Source organism: Echinops telfairi, unplaced genomic scaffold (genome assembly GCF_000313985.2).
Source record: "Echinops telfairi isolate 266 unplaced genomic scaffold, ASM31398v2 ScPeMD7_7469;HRSCAF=8507_0, whole genome shotgun sequence".
NCBI lineage: Eukaryota > Metazoa > Chordata > Mammalia > Afrosoricida > Tenrecidae > Echinops > Echinops telfairi.
Window position 1 is genome coordinate 83,503,377 of NW_022111372.1, and position 14,919 is coordinate 83,518,295.

General features: G+C 58.7%; 1 protein-coding gene across 1 annotated transcript in view; it reads right to left on the bottom strand.

The window, feature by feature from the left end:
- The window catches only part of PPARGC1B (PPARG coactivator 1 beta), a 116,090-nt gene that overhangs the window by 10,355 nt on the left and 90,816 nt on the right, over window positions 1–14,919 (bottom strand). Inside the window, exons 3-8 of the mRNA XM_045284713.1 lie at window positions 8,718–8,942; window positions 5,094–5,210; window positions 2,379–3,537; window positions 1,374–1,410; window positions 831–895; window positions 14–354 (exon numbers count right to left, since the gene is read on the bottom strand). Of these exons, the coding sequence (XP_045140648.1) occupies window positions 14–354; window positions 831–895; window positions 1,374–1,410; window positions 2,379–3,537; window positions 5,094–5,210; window positions 8,718–8,942 (1,944 nt within the window). The remainder of the gene's footprint in view (window positions 1–13; window positions 355–830; window positions 896–1,373; window positions 1,411–2,378; window positions 3,538–5,093; window positions 5,211–8,717; window positions 8,943–14,919) is intronic.

A 14,919-nucleotide genomic window follows, 5' to 3' on the forward strand; every position in this document is an offset into this window, starting at 1 on the left:
CCTCCAGGCCCACCGCGGACGGCTCCCAGGACCTCAGCACCTTCCTCTGCAGCGCGCCCTCGGGCTTGAGCACCTGGCAGTAGTCGTGGTCTCCGAAGGAGCAGGAGAAGGGGCGCTTCTGGCCCGCCTGGGAGGCGGGCGGGGCAGCAGCGTGCCGCAGGTGGGACAGGAGCTCGCTCCGCTCAGGGTGCTTCTTTGGCAGCTTGTGGGCAGCCCCCGGGGCCACCCCGAGCTGGAGGCCCTCAGGGCAGGGGAGGCTAGGGGCCGAGGTCTTGCCCGGACCATGCTTGATGTCGGCCTTGAAGGGGTCCTCCTCCGTGGGTTTGTACGGGGGTGTGGTTGGTGGGGTGAGTCCTACCCAAGCAGGGGGAGAAACACATGCGTGAGGCGGGGAGCAGTCTTGGTGTCCAATGGACACTGGGCCTTCGATTGGGAGGGCGGAGAAGCAGCCCCGTGCCACCGCTCCTCAGACCCGAGGTAATGGCAGGCAGCACTAGCTGATCACCAGAGTGCAGGCTGAGCATGGACGTGGCGTGGGACTCAGTGCTCGGCACAAGGCCCTGCCTGCCACCAGCAGTCCTTAGGAGCTGGCTGGCATGCGACAGGAAATCCCTGCTAGCTCTTTGGTGGCCTGCTCCGATACCTGGAGCCTCAACGTCGCCCAAGAGATCTCCTTTTATTCCACAGCCACTCATTTCGTGAGCCCTTCCGACTGTACCCCTAAACGCCACCAGAGCAGACACCACAGGTAACCACCCCCACCACACACACCTGAGCGTTACTACCAGTGTCCCTAAAGCTCCAGCACCTGAGGGTCTCCTCCATCTCACCTGCCGTGCCGCAGAGTTCCACCGTCAGGGTCTGCTCGAAGGTCTTCTTGTCAAAAGGAGGGGGACTGGGGGGGACCGGGGAGGACAGACAGGGCAGAGGCCGGTCAGCAGCAGTCTCCTGGCACCCCGGCCACGCAAAGGGTTGGGGGGAGACTAGGATGGACCCCACATTAGTGGGGTCTGAGGAGAAAGTGGAGGAGCCCCATCCTGGTGGTTAGAAGGGCACCGCCCAGGTTTGCTGCCGGAGAGGTGGGTAGGGGGGGAGGTGTTACCAGCCTTATTTCACAGTTGAAGCGGAGGGAGGCCCAGTGGGGGGTGGGGGTGGGGAAAAGGAATCTGCCTAGAGTCAGAGGGCTTCACCAGGGCTGCCCCCCACCCCCAAAGGAGAGATCACTTCAAGGTCCCAAATAAGATAGCCTGTGAACCCTTAACTCCTCCTCTGGCTGCTGGCGTGCAGGGAGAGGGAGCCCAGCTTCTGGGGGGATCAAGGCAGAGCCTGAGGACCCCCCCACCCCCCCATGTCAAGACTTTCTAAAGATCTACCTTTGTGACAAGGCCAGCAGGAGGCACCTGGGAGAGTCTGAAAAGAAGACAAAACAGAAGACAAGATTTGCCAACACAGCATCACTAGCAGGAGCGTCTCCCGTGGAGGGGCCACCCCCTCACACACTCCCCCCAGTCCAGCCGCCTCTCAAGTCCAGACTCACATACAAATGCCCTGCCATTGTAGGGGAAGAGGGGCCACTTAAAGCCCCATTTCCCAAGGCTCGCCCCAGCACAGGGGCTGCTCTGAGCTCCTGCGGTTTGCCAGAGGGCAGTGTGGGTGTGAGGGTAACCCCTGCTAGGCAGCCATGTGGTCCAATGGGAGGGGTTCTGGATCTGAATCCTGGCCTGCCACTCCCTCGACAGACGCAAGACTAAATCTCTGGGCTGATCCCCAAATATTTCCTTCCCCAAGTTTCTGCATCTGAAAGTAGGGCTAGTGAGAGGGCTTCTCACATAGGCTAACTGGGGAGCAACTGGCCCTCGGTGGGACCTAGGGTCCCTGAAGGAGCTGCCCATCTCGGCCACTGGCTTAGACCAGTCCCCGGACAGTCACAACAAACAACCTTCATTGCTACCATCACCACCATCACTAGCCTTAGGGCTGGGAGCATCATGGTGAAGTTAAAGTGATAGACCCACGCCTCCTGTCGCACCACCCAGTGCGCGTTCGTGATAGCACTGACCGCAACGGGCAGTGAGCGTCCCTTTGTGTATGTTCTAAGGCCGCCTGTGGCCCTCACTAAACCATAAGCCACAGGCAGGTTTCACTAAGACAGTGGTGGCAAACTCGGAGACAGGCGGGCGTCTCCGGAAGGTGGCCTCCAACTCTCCCAGTGCACCGAGCCGAGGAGGAGACAGGATGTGCCCAATATCGCACAACGCCTGGGGGGTGGGGACATGGCGGTGCGGGCCGGGAACACAGGACACCTGGTTCTTGTCCAGTAGGGTATGCGACACGCCATCCCTGCCCCCTTTCTTGCTGGCCACCGACTCTATGACTACCTCTGGAAGGGAGCTGTGGGCAGCTGGGGTCCTCGTCTGTGTCCCCACAGCCGCTCTCGCAGGGGCTCTCCAGAGCCGAGGTCTGGGCTACCCGAAGGAGCTGCTGGCCGTGGGCACTGTCCTCATCGGTGGGGCTGCCCAGCGCCCCCTCTGTGGCATAAGCCTCGGGGGCCAGGCACGATGAGGGCAGGGTTTCCTGGGGCTCTGCAGAGACCAGGGGCTCATCAGTGAAGGTCAGCCAGGGGCCCAGCTCGGGGTTCAGCCTTCTCGAACGCCGCACGGGGCACACAGAGTTCTCCAGCTTCCGGCTCAGCTTGGTCCATGGGGAGCCTCGGCCCTGCCTTTTCCTGCCCCACTCCTCCTCCTCCTCTTCTGCTTCCTCCTTTTCTTCTTCTTCTTCTTCCTCCTCCTCCTCGTCCTCTTCTTCGCCCTCCTCTTCCTCTTGCTGCCTGGCAGGCCGGCCGGCAGCCCCTTTCACATCTAGCCGCAGTGGACGCAGGCTCGGCCTGGGCCCCGTGCTCTTGGGTGAAGCCGTGATCCTCACCTCCTCCACCGGCGTTGGGTGGCCAGGGGAGGCCTGGCTGTCCTTGGGGGCCCTGGGCCTTGGCCGGGGTGTGAGGGAGGCGTACACAGGCGTAGACAGGCGGTAGGGTTTGCTGACATCACAGAGGACATCTTGAGCCAGAAGCTCTCTCAGGATGGAGAACTCTGCCCAGGGTGCTTTGGAAGGGTGCTGGGTCCGAGGCCGGGCTCTGATCTGTTTGGAGGGGCTGCTGCAGGGCTGGGGGGTAGGCTGTGAGGCCGGCAGGGGCAGCTTCCTCTGGGGGAGGCAGTAGGTATGCATGTAGCGGATCAGCTGCACCATGGCCTGCATGTCCTCCCGGGAAACCTGGGCGCTGGGGCCTGCCCTGTCCAATGCTGGGAAGTCCCGGGGAGAGGCTGGGGTGGGCTGGGGGCTTGGGCAGTCCTCACCCAGCTCCCCATCCTCCCTGGCAGGGAGCGGGGGACTCAGAGGGGCTGGTGGCTGCAGGCCCGTCTCTGGGGAGCAGGCTTTGGCCTGGGAGCAGGACAGCACCGAGGTGAGGTGCTTATGTAGTTCTGTACAGCTCCGGTTCTGAGGCTGCATCAGGGGGGTCTTCTTCGCCTGGGTGCTGTCCATCTAGAGGGAAAGAGGCCAGAGTCAGGAGGGGCCCATGCTGCCCCCTCCCTTCTGCAGTAGTTCTCCCCTGGCCAACCCACAGGCAGCTTCACTCACCGGGCCCCCAGCCTCCATCTCACGGCCTGGCACTGGTAGGCGGTTGGTCAATAGGGAATCAAGGGGACCAGTCCCCCTAACAGGTCTGTTGGCCAGGCACCTGGCCCTTGAAGACCCTTCCAGATTCACTGTGGGGACCCTGCTTGCCCCCTACCCCACCCTGATAACACCACACCCCTCTGTAATAGAGTCGGAAAGTAGATTAGTGGGTGCCTGGGGCACGGCGCAGGAACAACAATTATGTGGGAAGGGAGAGCTCACCAAGGCTCTGTGGGGTGACGACAGTGTTATAAAGCAGGACTGGGGTGGGGGATGCATCCCTGCAGGTGGAAGATCACTGCCATCACCCCAATCTGTTTTAGAACACGTCACCACTTAGAACGAGGAGCCTCAGTCTCCACTAGTTAGTGCTCATTCGGAAAAACAGGTGGATTTTAGGGTACGTCAGTGGTACCTCAATAAAGCTGGCAAAAAAGAAAACAAGACCAAAGGCCAGCCCATTCCCTGACGTTCCCGAGCCCACAGGGGAGATGGGACGCTCCCTGGACAGCTCTTCTAGGCTGCTGCCCCGGCGTGTCCACCTCCCCAGGAGCCCCCTGGTCTCCAGAGGGCACCGAGCTGGCCTCACAGTGGGCTTGGCCACCGCTACCCCTCCGGGGTGGAAGGGGCCTGTGCTTCAGGGGGTCAGCTAGAATCGGTTGGGCACAGCTCCTCCTGGGTCCAGGCAGAAAAGGGGTCCCTACACTGAGGGACCTGGGTGCTAACACCCTGCCTCCACATTCTGGCCTTGCCCCTGAGGGCGTGGGATCGTAGCCACCATCTCCTGAAGGGACTGCTGGGGCGGGTTCCGTGTCTGGGACTACTATGGCCTCCGATTATGCTCACCGAGCCCGAGGCAGTAAGAGGGACTTGCTTTGACCCCGGGTGCTCACGGCCTCCTAGCGATCTCAACGTCATTCAGTGGCCCCCACAGCCCACCTCCATCTGGACTCGGCCCCTCCCTGCCAGGCCAGCACTGGCCTCCTCTTTGCCCCTCTCACCTGTCATGCACCCACCGCCCTTGGCCAAGACTGCTCTGCATCCCTACAGCTGAACAAACGGCTTCGCTCTCAGCGGGCAGGCGGGTCACCCCCACCAGGAGCCCTCCCCGATCACCCCTCTCCCGAGGCAGCTAATCATCTTTGAAATGTCTTATCTTTTTGTTTGGGTCTGGAACCCCACTAGAATCTATCCCCGAGGGCAGTCCACATCATTGTCCTTGCTCAAGGGACACAGAACATGTGCCTCCACCCCAAGAAGAAGACATCTGTGAGAAAGCCCAGGCTGGCTGGGTGTGCAGTGGGGAGGCCCATTCCATCAGCTCTGGGGAGTGCAGGAGGGGCAAGGAGGGAAGACGCCCTCTCACTGGAGCTGGAGCTTCCTGGGGTCCCTGGCCAGCATGGGGGCAGGGAAAGAAATACCTTGACACAAAGCCGCTGGCTTTTAGACCTGGGACCTGACTGCCTCCAGGCGGCCCCATCCTTCTGGAGGTCAGAGGCTGGCGTAGGGGAGGAGGTGGCGAGGAGCAGCTTCTGCAGCTGAAGGAGAAGCAAAGAGGAGAGGTGATGCTCAGCCTGAGCCTCAGCCTGAGCACCGCCACCCCGACCCTGGGAGTGCCCTGAACGACCGGGGACAACGCTCCCAACAGGACAAGGGCAGAAAGCTGATCACCCACCAAGCCCCAGCAAAGTACTCTAACAGCAAGAATTAATAGCAAGAGCACACAGGCAGCTTGGAGAAACCCAAGCAGGGCCTGGCTCACGTCTGTCCATTCGACTTGTTACAATGTCCCATCTGTCCTTTATGCGGATGCCGTGCACATGTTATGTGACAGTGTGGCATCCTGTGAAAGCTGGAAGCTGGGTGAGGCAGAAACCTGCCGGGGACGGAAAAACAAATAACTTTTCCACTTGCAGAGAATGCTACCTACATGGTGGGCCCACACCCCATAACAGAAGGGAACGGGCGAGACCCGGAAAACCAAGGAGGCCCCACGGAGTTCCGGTGCTCTCCCAGGTGGGCACTGGGCTCACACCTGGGATGTCTGGGATGCCAGGGCCACACGGTTCTCTGATGTGGGATTCTATCTGATTTCCCCTTGGCTTTTTCATATTGCCTTAGAAGCCGATGACTTATGTTTCACCAGTCAAAAACAAAATCGCACCCCACTGCAAATATGTACTGGTCTCCCTCCCTCCCCTGGCCTGCCCTCCCCACCCCCGCCAACTACTGCGACCCACTTCCTGTGGCCTGACCATGAGGAGCCCTTTGAGGACACAGGACACATCTGTGCATGTCACCTCTCCCCCACCCAGCTATTTTTACACAGCCAAGAGCAGAAAAGTCAGTTTGTCTGACTTTTCCCACTGACTTATCGCCACTACGAAGACTATTATTAGAAACGACTGAGCCCCTAATAGAAAAGGAACTTGACCTGGTTTCAAAAAAACCCACAAAGTTATTTCTCTAGCTCAGCGGTTCTCAACCTGTGGGTCGAGACCCCTTTGGGGGTCGAATGCCCCTTTCACAGGGGTCGCCTGATTCATCACAGTAGCAAAACGACAGTGATGAAATAGCAACAAATACAACTGCATGGTTGCGGCTGAAAGAGGGGAAACTGAGACCCTGACAGGAGGATTTGTACACACACACACACACACACACACACACACACACACACACACGCGGCATGCTGGGGCTCGGGTCCCTGGAGAGCTTGTGCCTGTTCCGGCCTGGCTGCCTCGGGTGCACAGGGCTCCCCACGCCTAGGGCGCACACCAAGAGTGCCTGGAAGTCCCACCAGGGGTCCTGCTACAGGCAATGGGGAAGCACAAGGCCTTGACTGTGGCACCACTGTCCCCCTGGAGGGTGCACTGGCCCAAATCGCCTGGCCAGAAGCACCTGTGGCCCAGGAACCAGAGAAAAGGCCACTCTACACACGCAGTCCCGAGTAGCTCGCTCCCCCCACCCCCCAGGTGTCAGGGACTCTTGATGCTGGGCAGACTAGGAGGCCTGGATCTGACCCCTGCTCACCCTGAGACCCTGAACAAATACGCTCCCCCTCTGGACCGTGTTTCTGCATAAGGAGGGGCGATGGAACTGAACGAGTGGATCGGACCTCTCTTTAAGGAAGCCCTGTTAAGTATGCATTGAAACCTGCTGACGGCAGAAAAATGCAGAGGCCCACGGATTGAGGTGAAGAATTGAGGGGCTAGGATCATGTCTCCAAGCCCTTTCTAGATGTTTACATGAGGCTGCCTAGCACGGTGCCTGAAACACAAGTGCTCAGTAAGTCTGCATAGTGTCGTGAGTTCTGTGTTGGGCCGTTCACTGTAATGTCAGTTGTTCAAAACCACCAGCCGCTCCTCGGGTAGAAGATGAGGCTGTGTACTCCCATGAAGAGTTGTAGTCTCAGAAACCACGGGACAGTTCTGCTCTGTCCCACAGGGTCGCCAGGAGTCAGAATGGACCCCAGGGCCATGAGCGTTGAGTCTACAGCTTGGAGAGAAATAACCATCCACCAGCAGGGGTTGCTCTGTGCTCCCCCAAGTTAGCAGCCTCTCCAGGGGGGTTGCGCAGAGGCCACAGTTAGTCATACAGACCAGGACACAGCTAAGTTCCAGGCTGAAGGAAACTACGACCGCTAATTGGTGGGGTTGGGTGAAGCTGTGTGGCACGAGTCTGAGAGGAAGCAAGAGACACATAGCAGATAGCTAATCAATGTTTGCTTGACACTGCTTTGGGAAAGTTGAGGGTGTGGGGGGCAAGAAAAAGCATTCTGAATCAGGAAATCAGAATGCCTAGGTTCTGGTCCAGGCTGATAGGAGCCCTGGTGGCATAATGGGTTATGCACAAGGTCAGCAGTTCAAACCAACCAGCCCGCTCCAAGGGAGAAAGACGAGACTTTCTCTTCCCATGATTTACAATGCCTCAGGACTCTACACAGGGTTGCTGAGAACGAAAATCAATTCCATGGCAGTGGGCAGTTCGGACTGGGTGGCCATCGGGGAGCCCCTCCCCACTCAGGGCCTCAGTTTCCCCAGAATTGACTTTTATAGTCACTAAGGGCCTTTCCTGCTCAAACTTGACCTAAGAAGCCTGCCAGCTCCAACAGGCCGGTGCTTCTAGCTAAACGCTGCAGCCTCACAGTGAAGAGGGGCAAGAGACGATAGCCCCCCTGCTCAGCTCGCTTTGGGGTGGAGGGGCACTGCTCTTACCAACTCTGCGGGGGATAGACCCTTCCTTGAAACATATCGGAGCCAGGACCCCTCCCCAGAAAACCGTGATTCCACGCACGCAGCTACCCCAGCCACACACACACACACACACACACACACACACATGCACGCACGCACGCACACACGCTCACACACACGCACGCTCACACACACGCACGCTCACACACACACACATGTATATATACATATATCATGTAGGCTCCCATCGTTTTAAGTGTCATAGGAAGGCCACAACTCATCAGTAAAGATGCTACCTCTTGCCAAAAGTCCCAAACTCCCTGCCATCAAGTCACAGTGGCCCTAATGGCCAGAACAGAACTGCTCCTAACTCTCTATGGGAATAGAAAACAGCTCTTTCTCCCGCGGAGCCACTGGTGGTTTCAAACTGCTGACCTTGTGGTTAGCAGCCCAGTGAGTCACCAGCACGCCACCAGGGAAGGAAAAGCAATTGGGAGATGGAGGGGCAGGGCAGGGAGGTTTTGCTTTTTACAGTCTACATTCCCTTCTTGATTTCTGCCACGTGGCTGAGTGGACTTCAGGGCAAACAGTTACATGTAAGTTTAGGGGTTAGCCCTGAGCACGCGTCACCCCAGGAAAGCCCAGGGGGCTGCAGACTGCAGGTGAAATCCCTCCACGGTTGGGCCGGTGGTGTTACAGGTGGGAAGGAGAAACCGGGAGGCCTGCGCCGCCTGCCCAAGCCCTGCAGAGGGTCAGGCTGCCTGCTCAGGCAGGGCCCACCACCCCCGCAGCCAGACACAAAACCCCAGGCTTCCACCACGACTCAAGCAGCCGGAAATGGGTTCTCACCAGTGAAAGCTCATCCGCCTCGGGGTCTGGGTCTGGGGACGTCTCCAGGGAGGGGCTGGGGGGCGCGGACGAGGGGGTAGGGGACGCGGAGGTGTAGGAGGGAGAGTCGTCGTCGCTGTGGAGCTCGGGGAAGGCACCCAGGCCCACGTCATCCTCGGGGATGGGGATGTCCTCCAGCGTCTTGGTGAGCGCCGCCAGGAGGGCCTCATTCTCGCCGTCGATGATCTGCGGGAGGGAAGGGGTGGGGTTGGTGGGCACCGTGCATGCAGCAGATGCAGGTGGAAACCGGTGGCGGCAGTGCCGGCACAGCCATCCCCTTCCTGGCGCCTACCCCAACTCCTGGGAGAACCGTGGCCCAGGAACTGTGTTCTCGGCTTCAAGCGGACCAGGCAGCAGGTAATAATGAGCAGGGCCTGGCATGCCCTGGAAGCCTGGTATGGGCTGTGTGCCTCCTCAGGTGGTGACCTCGCACAGGAGGCTGTCCTCCTCGGTGACACCTGCCCCTCCACCAAGGACAGTGGCTCCACACCACATCTCCCTCGGCCAGTCCCCTGGACACGGCCATCTCCCCACCCTCCTGCAGGCCAGGCTCAGCCCCTCTGGCCCTCTCATCATCACTGCTGCTAGGACCGCCCCACACGTCCTTCCACAGGGCTATGGGGTGGGGGAGGCAGCAGTGTGGAGGCCAGCAGCGGCCCGCAGGCCCGGGCCTGGCCTGCCCACCCACTCCCGGGAGGGAGTACGGCTAGCGGCTGGCAGCTTGGGCTCTGGAGACTGGGGTTAAATTCCAGCTCAGGCATCGACCCACTCTGAGTCCTGCAACAAGGTACTGAGCTGTCTCATCTGTCGAATGGGGTGATGGGAGGACCTACCCCTCACACCTCCCAAGGTCATACAGCTGCCTTTGAGTTGATTCTGACTCACAAGTGAGCTGATGTAAATCCACTGCCACCAAGCCCATTCCGACTCATGGCTGAACCGCCCTGTGGGTTTCCAAGACTGGAAATCCTTACAGCAGTAGAAAGCCTCCGCTTTCTCCCATGGAGCCCCTGGTGGTTTCGAACTGCTGACCTTGTGGTTAGCACCCCAACCACACACAACCCATTATGCCATCAGGGTTCTATGCGCAAATACAAGGGGGCTTCAAAAGGTTCCTGGGCATACCCTATTACCGCTTTAAAGACGATACGCAACGCGTCATGAGTGTGTGACCCATTCCTGCTACCCTGCTCTGGCTCCCTCCAATGTGGCCTGCACCCACAAAACGAGGGCCCCGTGTCTGTGAGCTCCGTCCTCCCATGGACCTCGGCAGCACCCTGAGGTGTATGGACGGTGCTTGGGTGGGCACACGACGAGCACCGGTTCCCATGACTGCTGAGTAGGAGCCCTTGGGCGGGCTGATGGGGAAGGAAGCTAACCACGAGGGTGGAGGATGGAGCCTCCCCTGAGGCAGCTGGGGTGGGGGGCAGGGGAGAAGGCCTGGCGACTCATCTAAAGAAACCAGCTGCTGAAGATGTTGTGGGACACAGCTCCAGCATGCATGTATGCAGGCTGCGGGGAGGCAGGGCGACCCCATCGCAGGGGTGAGGCCCTGTGCTCTAGCCATGATGTTGGTGGCACTCACTCACCTACGGCGGCTCCGCAGGGGAAAGATGAGGCTGTCGGCTCCCAGAGAGATTTAAAGTCTCGACAACCCAAGGATCAGTTCTCCCCTGTCCTATGAGGGGTGTGTATGGGGGGGTGGGGGTGGGCACTGTGAATCAGAATGGGCTGGTTGGCGGTGGGTTTGGGGGAAGCTACTACGCCCACGACGGCTCCTGCTGTGATGGCGGTGACGGCAGGTAACCATTTCCCCTCCGCCCTCCCACAGCACCCACGTGTGGAGTGGGCCCTCTGCGCCTGGCCGGGCCTGACAGGAGCTTCCAGTGGCGCAGAGCGTGGAGCGGCGTCTATGAGAGGAGAGGGTCCTGTCATCGATGGTGGCGCTGCCTGCACAACTCTTCTTAGCATGCTTGCACGATTAAATTGTAGGAGAGGCGAAGCACGTGCCCACCAAACGATCTGAAAGGAGACGGGCGCACCGGGCGGGCTGTTGCGGAGAGAGCTGGGAAGCCACTAAAAGGGAGCTGTCTGGAGAAGAAGAATGTGACAGAGATGTGCAGGCTATTTAAGGTCGCCGCGCAGGCTGCTCGGAGCAACCGATACACTTCAACTTACGCCGGAAAGATGAGAAGGCACCAGCCAGCAAAGGGCTGAGGAGAGAGGATTCCAAGCTGTGTGTGTGTCTCTCTCTCGGGGGGGTGGGCGCCCAGTGCAAAGGCCTGGGGTAGAGAGTTGGAGGAGGGGAGAGGTACAGGATCAGAAAGAAGGCTTTATAAATACTACCTCAGCCGGAAGCTCGCCACAACCCCTGGGAGGGAGGTGCTAGTCTACCCTCCGTTTTGCAGTGGGTGCCTGGAGGCTCAGCAGTAAGTCCAGGGTAACCGTGTAAATGAAGGTAGGGTCACAGCTTGCACCCAGCAGACTGTGCACAAACAAGGCTCTGCCTTCTCGGAGGGGCTCAGATCTGTAATCGGGGTCGGGGTGTGTATCCTGTGTGCCACCCCCCACCCCCCAGTCCCCACCAGGGGCCCTGGAGCCCAGAAGCAAAGGCCCTAGGTGCTGGCCGGCCAGCTCCTTTCATGCCTCCAACTCCAGGCTGTGCTGGCAGAAGCACTTTGTGTCACATGATGCCTGCCCGTGCTCTTCCCATCCCGGGCCAGGCTGCTGATCTGTTCTTCAAGAAGTTCATCTGAAAGACACATCTCGTGACTGTCGTTTGGCTGCACGGAGTCTGTGCCAGGCCTGGCAGCCAGCATGGAGGCAAGTACGTTGCAGGGCGGACTCGGGGAGAGAAGAACAAACATGCTCATCACTTTTGGAACGGTACTGAGAATCAAGGAAGGGTCGGGAGACGTGCTCGGAGCAGGCCTTCCCCAGGCTTGGGGTAAGCAGCACAAGGACTCACTGACCTGATTTGAGAATCCAAGGATGCTCAGTGGCTGCCTCAACCTTCAGGCCAGACCCCCAACCCTGTGTCCCCAGAAGTCATCTCCTTCCCTTGATTTGGCCCAGCTTCCCTCCTGGATAATGCAAGAGGTTCGTGGCATCCTCTAGTGCTTAGCTCAAGGCCAGGGGCATGGAAGACACCCAAACAGATTTGTGAAATGAAAGAATGACATGAGCCCAACAGTGGCCTCTGGGCAGCGGACAGACTGAGCAGAATGTCTCAAAGAACAGTCAGGGGCCCAGAGAGATGAACTGTCACAACTATGAGAGCTGGAAGGGCCCTCAGAGATCACATGCAGTCACCAGGGATGCCACACACAGGCCAAGTGTGCAGCCGCTTCCCACTCCCGCACCCATGGCAGGCATGACTAATCAATTGTGGCACCCACTCCTCCAGAGCCACCGTCTTTCTCGAGGTGACACAAGGCTCCAGGGAACAATGACCGATCCATTGCAGTAGGCACTCGTCTCATTGGGCTGTCTCCTTTCAAGACTAGGGCGAAGGAAGCTCCGTGGGAAGAGGAGATGCAGCAAGGTCAGCCAGCAGGCCAGAAGGGGCGTCAAGAACTAGAGCCCAGACGTACAGACCAACACTTCCGGAGACCTCACACCAAGGGCCCATTGAAGTGGGTAAAAATAAAAACAACACCAGGCCTTCCCACCCCACCTCCTCACCGCCCCCTCAGGGCCCCCTGCCCTGGGTGGCTCCAACCCTTCCTGCCCACAGCTGCCCTGAGTTCCCTATAGTAATACTGCATAGGCCCTCTCCTCTTCCCCGGCCCATAGCTCAACGGCTCTGCCTGGAAACGCAGTGCAAATTAATGGAGAGTTAATCAGCTGAGGAAGGGATATTAATAGACTCAACTGCACCCCCAACCTTCCCGAGCTGATCTCCAGCTGGAGGAGAGGAGCCTCCTAGTAACCTGAGGGGAAGTGCTTCCTGTGGACGCCCAGAGTGGCTGGAGGGAAGGTCAGAGAAGGAGTTAGGCCCTCCCAGCTGGAAGAACACTCCGAGATGCCTCCTTGATCCAGGGTTTTAACCGGGCCTGGGAAGCCCACCAAGTGGGCGTCTGTACATTTTCAGTACTTATTGGGTCACTTCAAGGCTGTAGGTCCACAGCTAACTTCCATCAGAAAGAATTTGGGGACACCACCCCTGCCTGACACGCATACGCGCACACACATGCACACACACACATACGTGCACGTGCCCTGATAAGAGTCCATGCCCCTTCCACAGTGGGGAAACAAAGAGACCCAACCAGACTTGCCCAAAGCCACACAGCCAATTGTGGCCGACCCATCAAATGCTTGCAGGCCCCCCAAATACCTGCGCGTCTGCTGGGCCTCAGGAAGTGGAGGGCCCGGGGGCACACAGAGAAACTGGAGGCCACGTCCTTGTCCATACAGGGTCATCAATCCTCGCCTCTGTGGCTGGCTCACCACCCTCTCCCACTGTATTTCCATAGCAACGTGCCATTACCGTTACAGCGTGGCTGTGATGTGGCAGCACAGCCCCACGAGTCCCACGGGGTGAATGAGGATGAGGTCACTGTCCCAGCTGGTGGCCGAGGGAGGGCCTGCGACCCCTAAATCCCAGCCCAAGGATTTTGGAATGGGTCCTGCCTGACCCCTGGCAGGAAAGGAAATATTACCATCAGTCCCTTCATTCAACAAGTGGAATTAAATCCGTACCATGTGCTAGGGCCCCAGGGATGAATAAAGAACATGCCTTTTTGTCCTTAACGAGTTAGTCCATAGACTGAATGAAGGACAGACATGTATGTACGCGCATGCGCGCGCACACGCCTCCAGGTAGCAACACAAACAAACACGTGGGAGCCCACGAGAGGAAGCACCTGACCACCTGCCTCAGGAAGGTGAGACACAGGAGCGGGGCCACCAAGGCTTGATTCCCATGACAAATATTTATGAAGTGCCAGGCATTGGGGAACACAACAAAGAACAATGTGGACAGGCCCATGCTCGCAGCCTGCTGCCTGGGGAGGGGAGAGAGGCGCTAATCAAATCACCCCATGCTCCGAGGGTAATCGGTGATCAGGCAGCAGGGCTGAGGGTGCTGGGGCTGTACTGGGTTCACCTGCATCCAGAACCATCTCCAGCACACGGAGCTCAAACTGTTACCCCGAATCTTCGTGGAGAAGGGCACTGTCAGTCTTGAGAAGTGCACTCAACCCCTGTGTTCCCATGAACTATCAGCTTCAGCATGAGTGCTCCTACTTCATCAATTACCCCCCATGCCCCTCACATGCCCCCGCCCCACAAGCACACACGTGGAGCCTGCTTTACCCGGAAGCAAATCCCAGACAGCGTGTGTGTCCACATATGAGGCTTCTGGACGGGAACGGCCACCCTGGCCATGTGTGCCTAAAGCTTGGGCACAGCCTCCTTCTAAGGGCCCTCTGACTCCATCCGAGGAATGCTGGTGGCACAGGGGTCACTGTGGCAGCCGGCTCAGTCTTGGAAGCCTAAGGGGCAGTTTTAGCGTGTGCTGCAGGGTGGCTTTGTGCCAGGTAGACTGGGCCGCAGCGGGGGCATGGGCCGCAGCGGGGGCATGGCCCGCAGCGAGTTAGGAGAACCACGTGAATTCATGCATCAGCACACTGCCCGGCCACAGAGCAGTTGTTCCAATTACCACGTCGTCGTGGTTACAAAGTCCGTTCTGGAGGCAGGACACCTGGGTTGAATCCCATTCAGCTATTGTCAAATCAAATGACTTGACTTCTACAAGCCTCTGCTCCCCGCCACCCCCCATTTCACATGACCAGTACAATGCAGGGAATGGCCACCCCTGCCTCCTACTAAACTCACTGCCTCCGACTCAGGACAACACTACAGGACAGGGTAGAACTAGCTCTGTAAGTCTTGCCGGCAGTACAAAGCCTCATCTTTCTCCCACAGAGTGGCTATTGGTTTTGAACTGCTGACCTTGCCATTAGCAGCCCACTGCATCACCCACTATGCCATAGGGTTCCTTCTGTGATGAAGCTCCAATGAGCTCCCATAGAGAAGAGAGGCCTTAGACCCAGTTGAGAGGGACTCAGCTCTGCCGCAGGCTCAGAGAGCACACTTCCTCCCAGTACTCTCGCTACACAGACTACGAGGCCTGGGAGCTGCCCACCGGTCGGGGGCA